The sequence below is a fragment of the Dipteris shenzhenensis genome, chromosome 14, assembly GCF_047967505.1.
Source record: "Dipteris shenzhenensis isolate YYH24624 ecotype China chromosome 14, Dip_SZ_1.0, whole genome shotgun sequence".
NCBI classification, from domain to species: Eukaryota; Viridiplantae; Streptophyta; class Polypodiopsida; order Gleicheniales; family Dipteridaceae; genus Dipteris; species Dipteris shenzhenensis.
The window spans coordinates 48,601,382-48,615,932 of NC_141609.1; the positions used below are offsets into that span (position 1 = coordinate 48,601,382).

Sequence of the window (14,551 nt, forward strand, 5' to 3'; positions counted from 1 at the left end):
AAGGGACTATATTTGTGTACTAGTTTGAGAAATGCCTTATTAATATATTTGTTAGGCTTTAGTTCATGACAATTGCCAACATTTTTCCTTTCATTAACTTATTTGGGCAATGCCTTATGAACATATTTATTAGATTTTAGTTCATGAAAATTACCAACATATTAACTTTGTGATAAGAAAAATTTACCAATATTTTATAGTAGATGTCAATATAGCATCTCATATCCATATAGTACATTGATATGTTTTTGTTGTAACAGTCTAAATTTTCATCTTATGTTGCAAAACATGTGAGTTCTATGGGCTCTTTGAGAACCACATACCAGCTCAAAAAAGTAGCATGTGAAACTATCAATAATCATTAAAAGCTATTACTATGTAATTTAGTATTCAAGCCCTAATTTGAGCTTCTAAATTGGGTATTATTTGAGAGAATCCCAAATTCTCCCTCACTCAGCTTAAGAGGCCTGTATGAAACTTTTTATGGAGTGGTTTGGATGGCACAACTGATGTTACAGCCAGGGTGGCTTGGGAGACCTTGATTCTTTCTACAAGAGAAGGGGGTTTGAATATCATCGACCTGGATCTAAAGTGCAGAGCCTTACTCTACAAGGTCATTGTGAGAGGACTTATGCCAAGGCAAGAGCCTTGAAAGGATTTCTTTATCAAATGCATACAGTCTCGCACGCCCACTTCAGGAGAGGATTGGACACACAATACCAGATGGGTTTTCACCATAGCCCTCCTCAAATCTCCTTCTTCCCCTATTATGGTTGCTATCCTAAAAGCATGGGCTAGCTTCAGGAGTACTCTTCATAGGATTCCCCCGTCCACCCCCATGAAGAGATTGAAAGGCAACCTTTCATGTGGAACGACAGTATTTTGGATGAGCATGGCAGAACACTTGGAGCTTCTCTTTACATGCAGTGGCCCAGATGGGAGAGGGGCCCTGAATCTACTCTGGGAGCATGGAAAGCCTTCAGGATGCTTCCTGTAGACCGACACGCCCAAGTGGTTCATAATCTCAAAGGAAGTGCAGGGAGAGTCCAACAGATTGATGCATCCTTTCCCTTGGATTGGATGAACACATATGACATGCCTATTAGTTATTCCACCTGGATGGGGACATTTTCCAGACTAGGCATCCCTTTGCAGGTGATTGCTTTACATAACACACATGAGGATGCCCTAGTCTTTGATGTTTCTTTAGGGGGTAGGCTATCCAAATCCATAGATGGTATTTTGTTAGAGGTACCATTTCATCCAGTCAGGATAGTGGGCTTTATGGAGCATGGCTCTCTTTCACAGTGTAACTTGGATCCTGACCTGCTACTCATTGCCTTGGGCTCATGGAGGCTATGGCTCTATGGAGGTGTCCCAATTAAGTTTTTGCAGTGGGACCCTAGGGAATGGGAGTAGATAGATGAAGGGCAACGAGAGAAGGGCATCCCCTTCTTTCATTACACGGTCACAGTAATGCCAAGAAATTCTAGCTCAGTTATAGGGGTTGGAGGCCCACCAGAGCTCCTCATTGGGAGAATTTTCAAATTTCTGTAGACTTGTAGAAAATCTTTTGGCAGAGGCTCTGGAAATCCCACCGGAATAGAAAAATCACTCTCTTCTTTTGGCTTTCTATTCATGGTGGGATAGCAGTGAACCAATGGAGATCCAGGTTCGGGGCTGACCCTACTTGCCCTCGTCACCCTTCTACTTTGGAGACAATACAACACTACCTTTGGGATTGCAGATAGGCAAGAATCCTATGGAAGGGGATTGCAAGACTTTTCAACACTTTTGTTTGCCTCCCCTTCTATATGACATGGGGATCATTGGCTTGGCTCACTCTTTCAGGGCCCCAGGTTTTCTTTGAGAGACATGACTCCTCTTGGTCTCTTCACATCCGATGACACCGTGTGGAGTCGTGCTCTCTAGAGGATGTTCCGGCCACTCTCCTCAGGGCTGCTCATTCCTCGGTTGACTCTCCCTAGGAGGTTTTAGCTAGCATTGCAGCATGGCACATTTGGAGAGCTAGATGCATTGATGCTATGGAGGGTTCTCAGGTTCACTTAGACCTTGGCCAGTACTTGGATAGATACGGTACACACTCTGATGGCCATATGGGCGACCATGCAGGGATCATCTCGAACAGCCTCCTCCAGGAGAGTTACTTTTCTCAAGGATTGGAGAGACTCTCCCTTCTTTGTTGAGACTTCTACAAGGTTGAGTTGGCATTTTTAGCCTTAGCCTTGGTTTCTTTCTACCTCATTCTTCTGAGGTGTTTTTTATTACATGCCTAGCATGTTGTATTTTCGCACAGAGCTTGCTCTAGCGAGTTTCTTTCCTACTTAATAGAAGTCTCTTTTTCGCCAAAAAAATTTTTTTGACCTCTTTAACAGAAAAAATGAGCTCAGAAGGCGCAAAAACCTTGAAAACGACTGCAAACATGGGTACCTCTAGATGAAACCCCAAAATTCCTGTAAGAAAATAGTACGCAGCGGAAGATAACAACAAAACGCAAGTACACGATGGAAAGCTGGAGAGAATACAAAAAATTCTGATATACCAAACTGCTGATACAACTGATGGTTGGCTGTCCACCCGTGCGCTCTACAGACAGAGCTTCGATGGTGATCTAGACAGATGCTGGACGGAGGACTATGAGCGTGAAGAACTGGTGATCTGATGATAGGGGGTGGCCACTTATATAGTGTAAGTGGTTGACGGTCGGCCCTGTAATAGGCAGTCGGCCTAATAGACAGTCGGCCTGGAAGACCACCGACCCTTCAGAAAACATGCCGTCGGGCAGATGAAGGATCGCGCATAGGTCATACCGTCGGGCCTGGGGCTACCGGCAGCCCCCGGACCCTGCCGCTGGGGGCTTTGCCCCCAGACCCCCACCGGGGGCCTGCGCCCCCCGGACCCCCTGCTATCGGGGGGGCTATCGCCCCCCCGAACCCCCCCTTTGTGCAGACGGGTATCTACTCTTGGCTCCTAAGCCGTCTCATAACCATCTGGTCTACTCTAACAATTCCATCGGGAAAAAAGTTTTTGGCACTCGGTCTTTGTAGCTCACTGGCGAGCTATTGTTTCAAGATATTTATGCTTGGCTCAATGAGCACACAAATGCAACGATGCTTGGCTAATGCTTGCTTGCTTGCCTTTGTAGCTTAATGGTGAGTTATTGATTGAAGGTATTTATGATGAGATCTTGTCCTCTAATCGAAATAGCTCCATGGTATCCATTGAGAGTTTCCTATGTTTAAGAAATATATTGCCCGCAAGAAAATTTACTCGCAAAATGTCAAAACCCTCAATCAAAATTCAACAAAAGCTTGTGTATCTCTCACTTTAGAAACAAGATAGAGGTAGATATCATAAATATTATGCATTAGTGAAGGTTAATCACAATCTCTTCCTCTTTGTGAGCCTCATGGGTACTTGAATTTGTGTGGATGTCACCTCTTGTGCTTGATTTCTCTTGCACAGTCACTAAAATGCTAGATGTAGCCACTACAAGTCTCATCCACTAATGTTCATCTTTCCTTTTGAGCTACCTATTTGTGGCTTTCTTATGATTAACCTATAATGCCCATCCAATGCAATACTCTTTAATAGCTTTGAGTCCCTAGCCACAACTCTTAAATCATACGTAACTAGAAGATGCATCTTTTTGTTTTCGCTTGTTATCTCAAAAACCAGATTCCTATTTTTTGTCTCTTCATAGTTGATAGATGTAATTAAGAGTTTCCAGTTTGATGTTATTTCTCAATCTCAACTCCAAATCCACATTTATTTTCTTTTTATTTGTTGGACTACACCCAATTTCATCAAATCCACTACAAGATTCAACTTTGTTAACAGAGTAGACTGTGACTTATGTTGCATGTACCATGATTATCATTTTTATTCCATATGCTAAATATATATATATTACATATGTAATATATCCTATAAAACCCTTAGTGCACCAACTCACTTTAGTGAGAAAACCTATCAAAATCTTGAGTATGAGATGAATTTTGTGGGGGTTAAAGGTCACTGTGCCTTAACCCTGGTTATGTACAATACTGAAACACATATATAAATGAATGAAAAAGAAGATTAGGGTGGTTCTGCACCCACCAAACTTGTGTGGCTCTCTGTCTCTCTCTCTCCTTCTTCCGTTTTCTTGCATCCGTTGAGAGCACTCTCAACTGGTATCAGAGCCCGGGTGATCTAGCTGAGCGTGCGTGAATGCTTGGAAGCTCAGCAGCTCTATGGGAGGAAGGAGAAGCTCTGTGGGAAGCTTTGTGGGTGACTTTACTTGCATCCGAGTGTGCAGAGACCTTGGAGGAACCTTTGGAAAAGTCACTTTGGCTTTACAAAGTGGTTTTGAGAGCCTGTTAAGAGCTTTCAAAGAAAAAGTCGTTTTTTGAGCTTTTCCCTGTTTCGTTCGATAACAGAGACTCCGTATTGACTTGTAGAGGCAACTATTGCTTGCTTTTGGTGTCCACATTACTTCAGGAACTTGGAAACACCTTCATTCTTGAATCTGGGATCATTTCAGTGGATTTCTGACTCACTGTATCACTTCCTGCGTTTTTTGCCCGGGTGTTGGAACTCAAGTTTGGAGCAACCATTTGCAGATCTGTTAGTTCCGGTGGACTCAGGAGGTCCTAAAACTTCTATGTTGCTCATCATTCACACTCCGGTGGAGTTTACAGATAGCTCTGTTTCAAAAAACGTTTTTCAGTCCGTGTGTTGGACCCAGTGATTGAGACCACGGTTTCCAAAACCGTCTGTCCCATTGCGTTCCGGACGCCCAAAAACCCCTACCTATCAGTTCTTGCGCGATTTGGTGGAGGATTTTCAGAGTTATAGATGTCTGTGTATTCGATTTCATCTCTCTGTTATGCATTTTTCATTCTAAGGTTTTGAAACCTTAGATTTATGCCACATGGCAGTGGATAAGTGTTGACTCCCATTTCTCACTCATCGGTTGGGATTTTGGAGTTCTGGCAGAAGAGAGATATTTGCATATTTTCTTGCTGAGTCCGATTATGCATGGCGCCCATGCTTTGAAGCATCTCAGGTTCTATTTTCAGTAGCGCTCATTACCGTGGGACTATGATTTCTTGAGCATACCTTATGCAGATCACTCTGGTTGCAGTTTGAGCAGTGTGCGCTCATTCGTGGTGTGCATTGGGTTGCAGTGGATGTTTATAGGCCATTTGGATGCATTGCAGTCCTTGTTGGATGCGCTGATAGGCCCAAATTGCCTTGTGGGATGCTATTTTTTATGGACGCTTTGCACATGGATGCTATTTTATGCTAAGGGAGAGCTTTGAAACATTGCAGGTGATGCACTGATAGTGCTATGCTCTCTTGGATGAGACATTATTGATGCATATGCCAGTGGACAGTGTTTATGCTTGAGTCATTTGGCACTTATTGGCATTTTCTTTTGGGCCAGATTTGCTCATATGGATGCATAGTATATGCACATGAGTCAGATGCTTTGAGCTTTGAGTTTGGTGATATTTCACGCTATTGTGGCATACACATTTGGGTGCACCTAGTATTTGGTGTGATTCTCTCTTGCAGGCACTAGCATTTGGGATTTTGTTTCATTTTCATCATGGCATCCTCTTCCACGTCTGAAAAGGAGTTTTTCAGCATTAAAAAGTTTGATGGGACAAACTTTTCTTTGTGGAAAGAACAAATAAGGGATGTGCTTATTCAAAAGAAGCAGATTAAACCCTTGGCAGGGATTGAAGCTAAGCCTGCAAATATGTCTGAGGATGATTGGAATGAGTTGGATGCATTAGCAAAGTCTACTATTAGACTTCATCTTGCAGAGTCAGTTTATTTCACAGTAGTAAAATGAGCAGACTACTGAAGATTTGTGGAAGAAACTGTGTGCCACTTATGAGAAGGAAACTTCCTCTAATAAAGTTTACCTCATGAAGAGGTTGTTTGAGCTGCAGATGAAGGAAGGGGTCTCCATTGCTTCTCATTTGAATGAATTCAATATTATTTTCAGCCAGCTTCAGGCTCAGAAAATGAATTTTGATGCGGAGACTAAGGCAATATTTCTCTTATGTTCATTGCCATCCTCATGGGATACCTTCCGTACAGCTGTCAGTAACTCTGCACCTGGTGGAGTACTGAAATTTGATGATGTTGTGGGTAGCTTGTTGGCCGAGGAGATTAGACGGAAGTCTATGGATGGCAACAAGCAGGATGCAGCCTTAAATGTGCAAAGGGGCAGATCACAGTTCAGGGGGAAGTCCCAAGAAAGAGGGAAGTCTCGTAGCAAATCCAGGGCACGGAACATTGAGTGTTACCATTGTGGCAAGAAGGGCCATATGAAAAAGGATTGCTACAAGCTGAAAAGAGAGCAAAAGGATAAGAAAAAGAATGCAAATTGGGGTGCAAATCAAAAGGAAGAGAGTCCAAGGGAGGACAAAGGAAAAGTGAAGATCGAGGAGATCAATGCAGTCACACATGATAGTGACAATGATGTTCTCTTCATGTCTAGTTTATCTGCAGAGTTGCTTACCACTTCAGATGATGCATATTCCCAGGATTGGATTTTGGATTCTGGTGCTTCATTCCATGTTACTCCCCATAGGGAATGGTTCTCCACTTATGATAGTGGAAAGACAGGTTGTGTGCATCTTGGAAATGACTATGCATGTGACATAGTGGGAGCAGGTGACATAAAGTTTTCTTTTGCAAATGGGTCTGCATTTGTTTTGAAACATGTGAGACATGTGCCTAAGCTGACCAAGAGTCTTATTTCAGTGGGTCAGCTAGATGATGCTGGTTTTCACACCACTTTTGGCTTTCAGAGTTGGAAAATTCAAAAGGGCTCTATGCTTTTGGCTAGGGGTGCCAGGTGTGGGACTTTGTATCCCTTACATGTATCAGGGGTATTTGATCATGTTGTTGCAATAACCGAGCAGCCAAGCACTTCTTTGTGGCATTGCAGGTTGGGGCACATGAGCCAGAATGGAATGAAACTCTTATGCCGTTTGGGTTATGTACCGCATTTGAGTTTCTCTGATTTTGAATTTTGTGAGCATTGTCTCTATGGGAAGCAGACTAAATCAGCCCATAAAAGAAGGGGAAAGAAAGAGTTTGAAATGCTTGATTTGGTGCATTCAAACGTATGTGGTCCCATGCCTACACGGTCATTAGGCGGGGCTGAATACTATGTGACATTCATTGATGATGCAACTAGGAAAGTGTGGGCTTATGCTATAGCTCGGAAGAGTGATGTGTTCCAGGTATTTCAGAAATGGCTAGCCTTGGTTGAGAATCAGTCAGGTAGAACGCTTAAATGCCTACGGACTGACAATGGTGGAGAGTATCTCTCTCATGACTTTCAGTATTTCTTTGATACACGTGGGATTAAGAGGCAGCTCACATCCCCTCGTACTCCAAAGCAAAATCTAGTTGCAGAAAAGATGAATCGTACCATTCAAGAAAGGCTGCAATGCATGCTTTCCAATGCAAGCCTTTCTGGTGGTTTTTGGGCTGAGGCAATGAAGACTGCAGTGCAGGTGATCAATAGATCACCTAGCAAGAGTTTGGATGGTGGTATTCCTGAAGAGGCATGGAGTGGCAAGAAGCCCTCTTACTCTCATTTGCGTATATTTGGGTGTGAGGCATATGCACATGTGCCAAAAGAGCTTCGAAAGAAGCTAGATCCTAAGTCTAGGAAATGCATCTTTCTGGGTTATGGTGAAAGTGGAGAGATGGGCTATCGTCTCTGGGATCCAGAAGCAAAGAAGATCATACGCAGCCATGATGTGGTCTTCAATGAGAAGAAGATGCATAAGGCACCCATGAGGGATGTGGAAATGAGGAGAATCACTTTCCAGGATGTGAATCCACCTGCCTATGTTGATAGACAGCAAGCTGTCCATGCACCAAATGTGCAAGAAATGGTACCACCAAGTACTCCCACAGGTATACAAGGGTAGATGATGGATCATCTATTGGTGGAAATGATGAGCCAAATGTGGCTGATATGCAAATGGGATAGCAAGCTGAAATGCCCTTGAGAAGATCATCTAGAGTGTCTAGACCGCCTGATAGGTTTGTTCCAGGAGTAGACTATGTGATGCTTACTGATTGCGGGGAGCCTTCTTGCTACAAAGAGGCTATGATGCGTGAGGATCAACGCAAGTGGGAGTATGCTATGCAATCAGAGATGAGTTCACTTATGAAGAATAAGACTTGGGACTTGGTTTCTTTGCCACATGGAAAGAAAACATTGCCATGTAAATGGGTCTACAAAATGAAGGTCACAGGTGATGATGTGCCTAGGTACAAGGCCCGTTTGGTTGCTAAAGGGTTCAAGCAAGAGAAGGGTGTGGACTTTGATGAGATATTCTCTCCGGTTGTGAAGATGACCACACTTAGATGCATGCTTGGACTAGTGGCATCAGAGGATATGGAGCTTATGCAAATGGATGTCAAGACAGCTTTCTTGCATGGGGATTTGCATGAGGAAATTTACATGGTGCAGCCGGAAGGCTTTGAAGAAAAGGGCAAAGAGCATTTAGTTTGCAAGCTGAAAAAGAGTCTCTATGGTCTTAAGCAAGCACCTAGAGAATGGTATCAGAAGTTTGATGCTTTCATTCGGTCCCAGGGTTTTAGAAGGAGTGAAATTTATCACTGCCTCTACACTAAAAGGGCTAAGGATAATAGCCTGATAATCCTGGCACTATATGTGGATGATATGCTATTGGCTAGCAAGAATAATTATGAGCTAGATGCATTAAAGGCCAAGTTGCATGAGGCCTTTGATATGAAGGATTTGGGACTTGCAGGTCATATTCTTGGTATGCGCATCACGCGTGATCGGAGTAGGAAACTCCTTTGTCTTTCACAAAAAGAGTATGTTACAAAAGTATTACAGCGTTTCAATATGGAGGGGGGGAAGGCAGTGAGTACTCCATTGCCTCCATATGTGAAACTGAGTCATACAGATAGTCCCAAATCAGATGAGGAAAGGGCCATGATGGCCAAGGTTCCTTATGCATCAGTAGTTGGGAGTCTTATGTATGCTATGATAGCTACTAGACTAGACATTGCATTTGCAGTGGGAGTTGTTAGCCGGTATATGGCTAATCCAGGAAAGAGGCATTGGGAGGCAGTTAAGTGCATCATGAGGTACATGAAGGGTACCAAGGAGATGTGCATCTGCTTTGGTAAAGGAGACGTGCGTGTACTTGGGTACACAGATTCAGACTATGCAGGGCATGTGGATAGTAGGAGATCCACTTCTGGTTATGTGTTCACCTTTGCAGGTGGTGCAGTGTCGTGGATGTCTCGTGCACAGAAGTGCGTTGCTTTGTCTACCACAGAGGCTGAGTATGTTGCAGCCACAGAGGGTTGCAAGGAGGCTATATGGCTTGATCGGCTAGTGGGAGATTTGGGGATTCATACAGGTATACCGACATTGCATAGTGATTCCATGAGTGCTATTCAGCTAGCACGGAATCCGGTCTTTCATGCAAAGACCAAACACATTGAGGTCAGGTACCATTTCATCAGGGAGGTACTTGAGGACAAGCGCATAGAGCTTGTCAAGGTTCATACAGATGATAACCCTGCAGATATGCTGACGAAGAGTCTACCTAGTCAGCGGTTTGAGTATTGTCGTATATTGATGGGCATTGGATAGTATGCTCACTAGTTATTCTCCCTTAAAGGCACATTGTCCTTTAAGTGGGAGGTTGTGGGGGTTAAAGGTCACTGTGCCTTAACCCCGGTTATGTACAATACTCAAACACATATATAAATGAATGAAAAAGAAGATTAGGGTGGTTCTGCACCCACCAAACTTGTGTGGCTCTTTGTCTCTCTCTCTCCTTCTTCCGTTCTTGCTTCCGTTGAGAGCACTCTCAAATTTAACAATATGCCATGTGTAGAAATTATTCAAATTAACATAGTTGTGTTCTACACTAAAAGAGCTTCAAATATGTCTTTACACCTTGAAATTTAGGTAACACATAAAAAGTTACATTCATTTGAAAGGAGATGGGTTTTCATATTTTAGTGTACTTTTTGTTTTACCCCCCCCATCCAAAAGACCCCCCCCCCCCTTGGGCCTCACATATTATGAAAAATATGTACAAATCTTAAAATCTTGCAAATTTTATATACCTTAAAATTTGTGGGAGAGGGGACACAAAATTTTCATATTTTTCCCTTGCATATTTGAAAATTTTAAAGGAAATCCATGCATATTATTTATGGACCCTGTCCCCCCATATCCTAGATTTTGGACGAGGGTAGTAACATATTACATATTGAGTTGGTGCCCCAGGCTAAAACCTTGCTACCCAAATAATTCACAAATAGCTCACATATAGTATCCTTGGAAAATTTGATTCTTGAATAATTCCTAAACCATGGCAAGAATTTCCAAGGCCTTAGTTTAAGGGATGATTTTCAATGAAAAATCCACTCAACCATCTATCTTTCCCTTTTTTCCCCTTTTAAAAGTCCCTTTCCTCCTCCCATATCTATTTTCTATTCCTCATTTTCCCATCTCGCTCTCCTCCTTTTGGCTTTTCTTCTAGATTCCCCTTTCCCTTTTCGCATACACCTCCCCTTTTGCTCTCTACATACCCTGCCCATTTTCACTCATTTTGGAATAATAAATGGGTAAGGTTCCTTGATATGCAAGCCCATCATTCTATATTTGATTGATGTTGTGGAAAAGATGCATGCACATTGGATTCAATGTGCCTGTCTAATTCAACCATAAATTGTTTTTCTCACAATTTCTATACAAGACGAGCCATGTTTCACACATTTAGGCATAGGTAAGGACCATGAACTTGGAAAAAAAGTGTGAAAGGATATCATAATTAGTGGGACTGATCTTGTGGAAAGGCCACATGGGGTTGGATTAGCCAAGAAGATCCAAATTAATCCATTATGTTTGCTATGTGGAAATGCATTGGAGTCAGTCCCGAAGGGAGTCAGGGGGGATCACTAAGAATATATGTAGGATAGCATGTGTGATCAATGGAAGGGGTTGAGAAAACGTGTGGAAACATGATGAAAAGAGTGCTCATGACATGTACCTCAAGTCAATTAGGCTCCAAGATAGATTAGCTTGGACTCATAAATAGAATCTTGAGTGAATGTGCATTTCTCTACTCAACAATACATGATAGGCCTCTTATATAGAGAGTTTCCTTAGAATAGTCAACACTTATGGGATCCTCTGATCCACATCTCTCCTTGTGGATAATATCCTTGATGAACATCTCCACATCATGTAGTCCAAATCCTAGTGCGGTTACTTTAATTCTTTCCTATACCATACCTTAGCCTTTAATATGTGCTCATGGCAACTTATCTCAACAGGGGTTTTATATTTTAATGGAGTTACAAAAAATATACATACATCAGGGGTTTTTTAATTCAAAAAGTAAAAACTTTCATATATAAGGGATACTTTATCATCTAAAAAAAGGGGTGTATACATGTTATAAAAATCCATATGTAGGGGTTTTTTTAAATACCCCTTAATCACACGTGCTATATTGGGGTTTTACATAGTGGACCCCCAGGGAGAATACCATGACGCTACTCAGATTACCAACAAAGGATGGTAGCAATCATTGCAACGATATCCTAGCACCTGTGGGATTTTCCGTATTTGTATATCCCCAACTTATAAAAGGGCAACTCTTTGAATTCCACATTTGCACCAACAATTCAATATATTATCTCTCTCTCTCTCTCTCTCTCTCTATATATATATATATATATAATATGCAATAGTATAAATATATATATATAAGTATATATAATATACTTTTTTATTTTATATATATATCTATATTTTATTTCCCTTCTCTCTCTCTCTCTCTCTCTCTCTCTCTCTCTCTCTTGTCTTCTCTCTCCCTAAGAAGGAATGGCTAAGTAATGTGAGGCTACGAGCTGGATTCTCGTGAATGACGATGTGATCACTTGTATGTACGTGTGTGCCACACATTGGCCGCAATTGTCTATATGCACGCCACATCTAAAGTATGCCACATCATCAAGTATGAGCTGTGTGTTTTTGGTACGCTGTCATGTCATCGGGTCTGTGCAGGGAGTCTGAACCATGAACAGTCTCCTACGCATGCCACCCACATGCCCACTCTGCTCGCCCATGCATCTGCTTTGCCTCAGGATTTGACGGTGACTTTCGCTCGAGATCATGATTGAACGGTGAGTAAGCTCCAAATCCTCCAAAGCTCCCCGAAGCTCGAGAATTCCTCACGAGCCACCTTTTCCTTTATAGATAGAGATAGACAGGAGAAGAGATAGAGAAGTAGGGTGGTTTTTCTTTTAAAACAAGGCTGAACGATGTTCATTTGGCCTGCCTTAGGTTCTGTTATCCAAAGAGGCACACAATGCTCTATGTGCCAGTGAATGGTCAGACCAATATATAAATTTTGTTCCTTTCTCAGTGTGTGGTGTTAGTGATGATGTCTAGATGTGGTCCAATGTTGTTCCGTGGATTGTTGTTGGTGCGAGGATGAGTTGATGCATTTCGTTTTCTGTCATTTTTTCTTGAAGTTTCTTTGCCATATTGGTGCCACTGTTGTAGTTAATATTGAAGTCACCCACTATGCATGATTTGCATCAATATTTTGACCTTATTCTAAGCAGGTTGAAGTGCTGATAGTAGCCTTGCATGTGATGCATGCGGTGCCTTGTAGACATTGACAATGGCTATTTCCATGTTGTTTTGTGTGGCAAGAATGGTGAGTAAGCACTTTGTATCTTGTGTGTAAATTATTTCTTTGTACCTTACCTTGAAAGTGTTGTTATAGTATGTTGTAATTCCAACCCCCTTAGTTGTCGCAATGTGATGTAGCTCTGGCAACCTTACTTCTTGTTGGTGTTGTGCATTTGTTTCTTGCATGCATATTATTGTTGCGTTTTGGAGGTATGGGCACTTGAGGATGTCATTTCTGTGGGCAGTTAACCCTCTTGTGTTTAGGCTAACCAAGTTTATGCTTGCATTATCCTTGCTCCATAGGTTTTTGTTCTCGAGGTTCCAAAGAGAGTCTTTTTTTAGCCTACTGATTTCTCGTAGTACCCTGGGGTCCACTTTTATGTTTTATGTTTCTATAGGTGCGAGCAGGTAAAGGTTTACTGGGTCTTTGACTCTTGACAACCCTGTGTAGGTCACACCATGTGTTTTTATTCCGATCGGGTCAAACGCAATCTTGTTCAGTGTCAAGCCTTGTGAGCGGTGTACTGTTCTTGCAGATGCTGGTTGTATACGGAACTGTGTTCTACTGACACTGTTCAGGCGGTTGTTCCCTACTTCGAACTCTCTTGTTATTTGCAGAATTGGTGTCCAAGAAGTCGGTGTGTCGTCGATTGTGCTTCTCCTAAACGCTACTATGGCTTTTGCTCCCGTAGCAGGGTCAGTTACTTTTATCCATCCAACAGGAGGTTTTGTTTTCGTGCTTGATCCTTTGAATACCCCGTCTGTGCCATTCACTATTATGTCTTCGATGTTGATATTACCAGAGCAAATTTCAATTACCATGCTTGTTTTTAGTCTCAATTCCTTGTGTAAGCCAACTGTTTTCCGTGGGTCCATAGGTGTTTTTATGCCCTTGCTGAATGTCCTATGTCTATGGTCAATTGATGATAAAAAGTGTGAAACTCCTTTGGAAATTTGGAAGATGCTGTCATTATCCTTGTCCTTTGCAGCGTTTGCATAAAAAAGATGTGGTGTTTCTTCTTTTTTAGGAGGAGGCCGAACATAGGCACTGTTAAACGCATCCAGCTCTTGATTTGTTTGCGTGCCCACTCGTATTTTGTTTAACATATCTAGGAAGCGAGTGTTGTCTTGCTGCATCAGTTGCTCAAGATCGTAGTACCTTATTGTTGTTGCCCAGCATGATCCCAGTAATGATGTTGTCGCTGGTTGTTGCGAGAACAACCATGAGTCTTTAATGGGGCTGGCCTGGAAAAAGTCGCCGCAAAACAGGAGGTCCACTCCGCCAAAAGGCTCGTTGTGCCTGTGCCTTATTTCACGCATGCACAAGTCTGCTGCCATGAATGTGTTTGCACCAACCATTGATATTTCGTCGATGACTACTAGTTCGACGTTTTTGTAGATTGCAAACAGTGTTTGAAGCTTCTCCACCGAAAGAGCTATGTAGCTATTTGTGAGAAGAGGCAAATGCAAGGCTGCATGTATCGTGCTTCCACCAATGTCTCTTGCTGCTTTCCTCGTGTAGGCTAGCAGGAGCGCTCTTGGTAGATCTGCATCTGTTGTTTCCTTGTGAGAGTAAAGCCGAAGCAGTGCTTGCACTATCAACATCGCAACAAATGTTTTTCCTGACCCTGCGTTCCCAAAAATGAATATTTGAAAGCTTTCTTCTGGTCTTAGTCTTTTCTTTAGTAGTATGTCATCGAAAATGGCACGCTGCCCCTCGTTTGTTTGTTGGTACATTTGATACTATGCTGTGTTCGAGAGAAGGTTGACTAGAAGGTGTCGCGATGTTGCGGTAGTGCCCATGCC

The 14,551-nt window shown here is 42.4% G+C and overlaps 1 protein-coding gene across 1 annotated transcript; it reads right to left on the reverse strand.

The window, feature by feature from the left end:
* Positions 1 to 13,129: 13,129 nt before the first annotated feature.
* LOC147894752 (ATP-dependent DNA helicase PIF1-like) lies at positions 13,130 to 14,350 on the reverse strand. Its single transcript, XM_087385365.1, has one exon. It carries the CDS (start codon positions 14,348 to 14,350, stop codon positions 13,130 to 13,132), a length of 1,221 nt encoding a protein of 406 aa, XP_087241491.1.
* Between the last annotated feature and the right edge of the window lie 201 nt (positions 14,351 to 14,551).

Excerpts from the sequence above, each read along its gene's own strand:
- LOC147894752 (XM_087385365.1), bottom strand. The coding sequence starts at position 14,350 with ATGTTGATAGTGCAAGCACTGCTTCGGCTTTACTCTCACAAGGAAACA.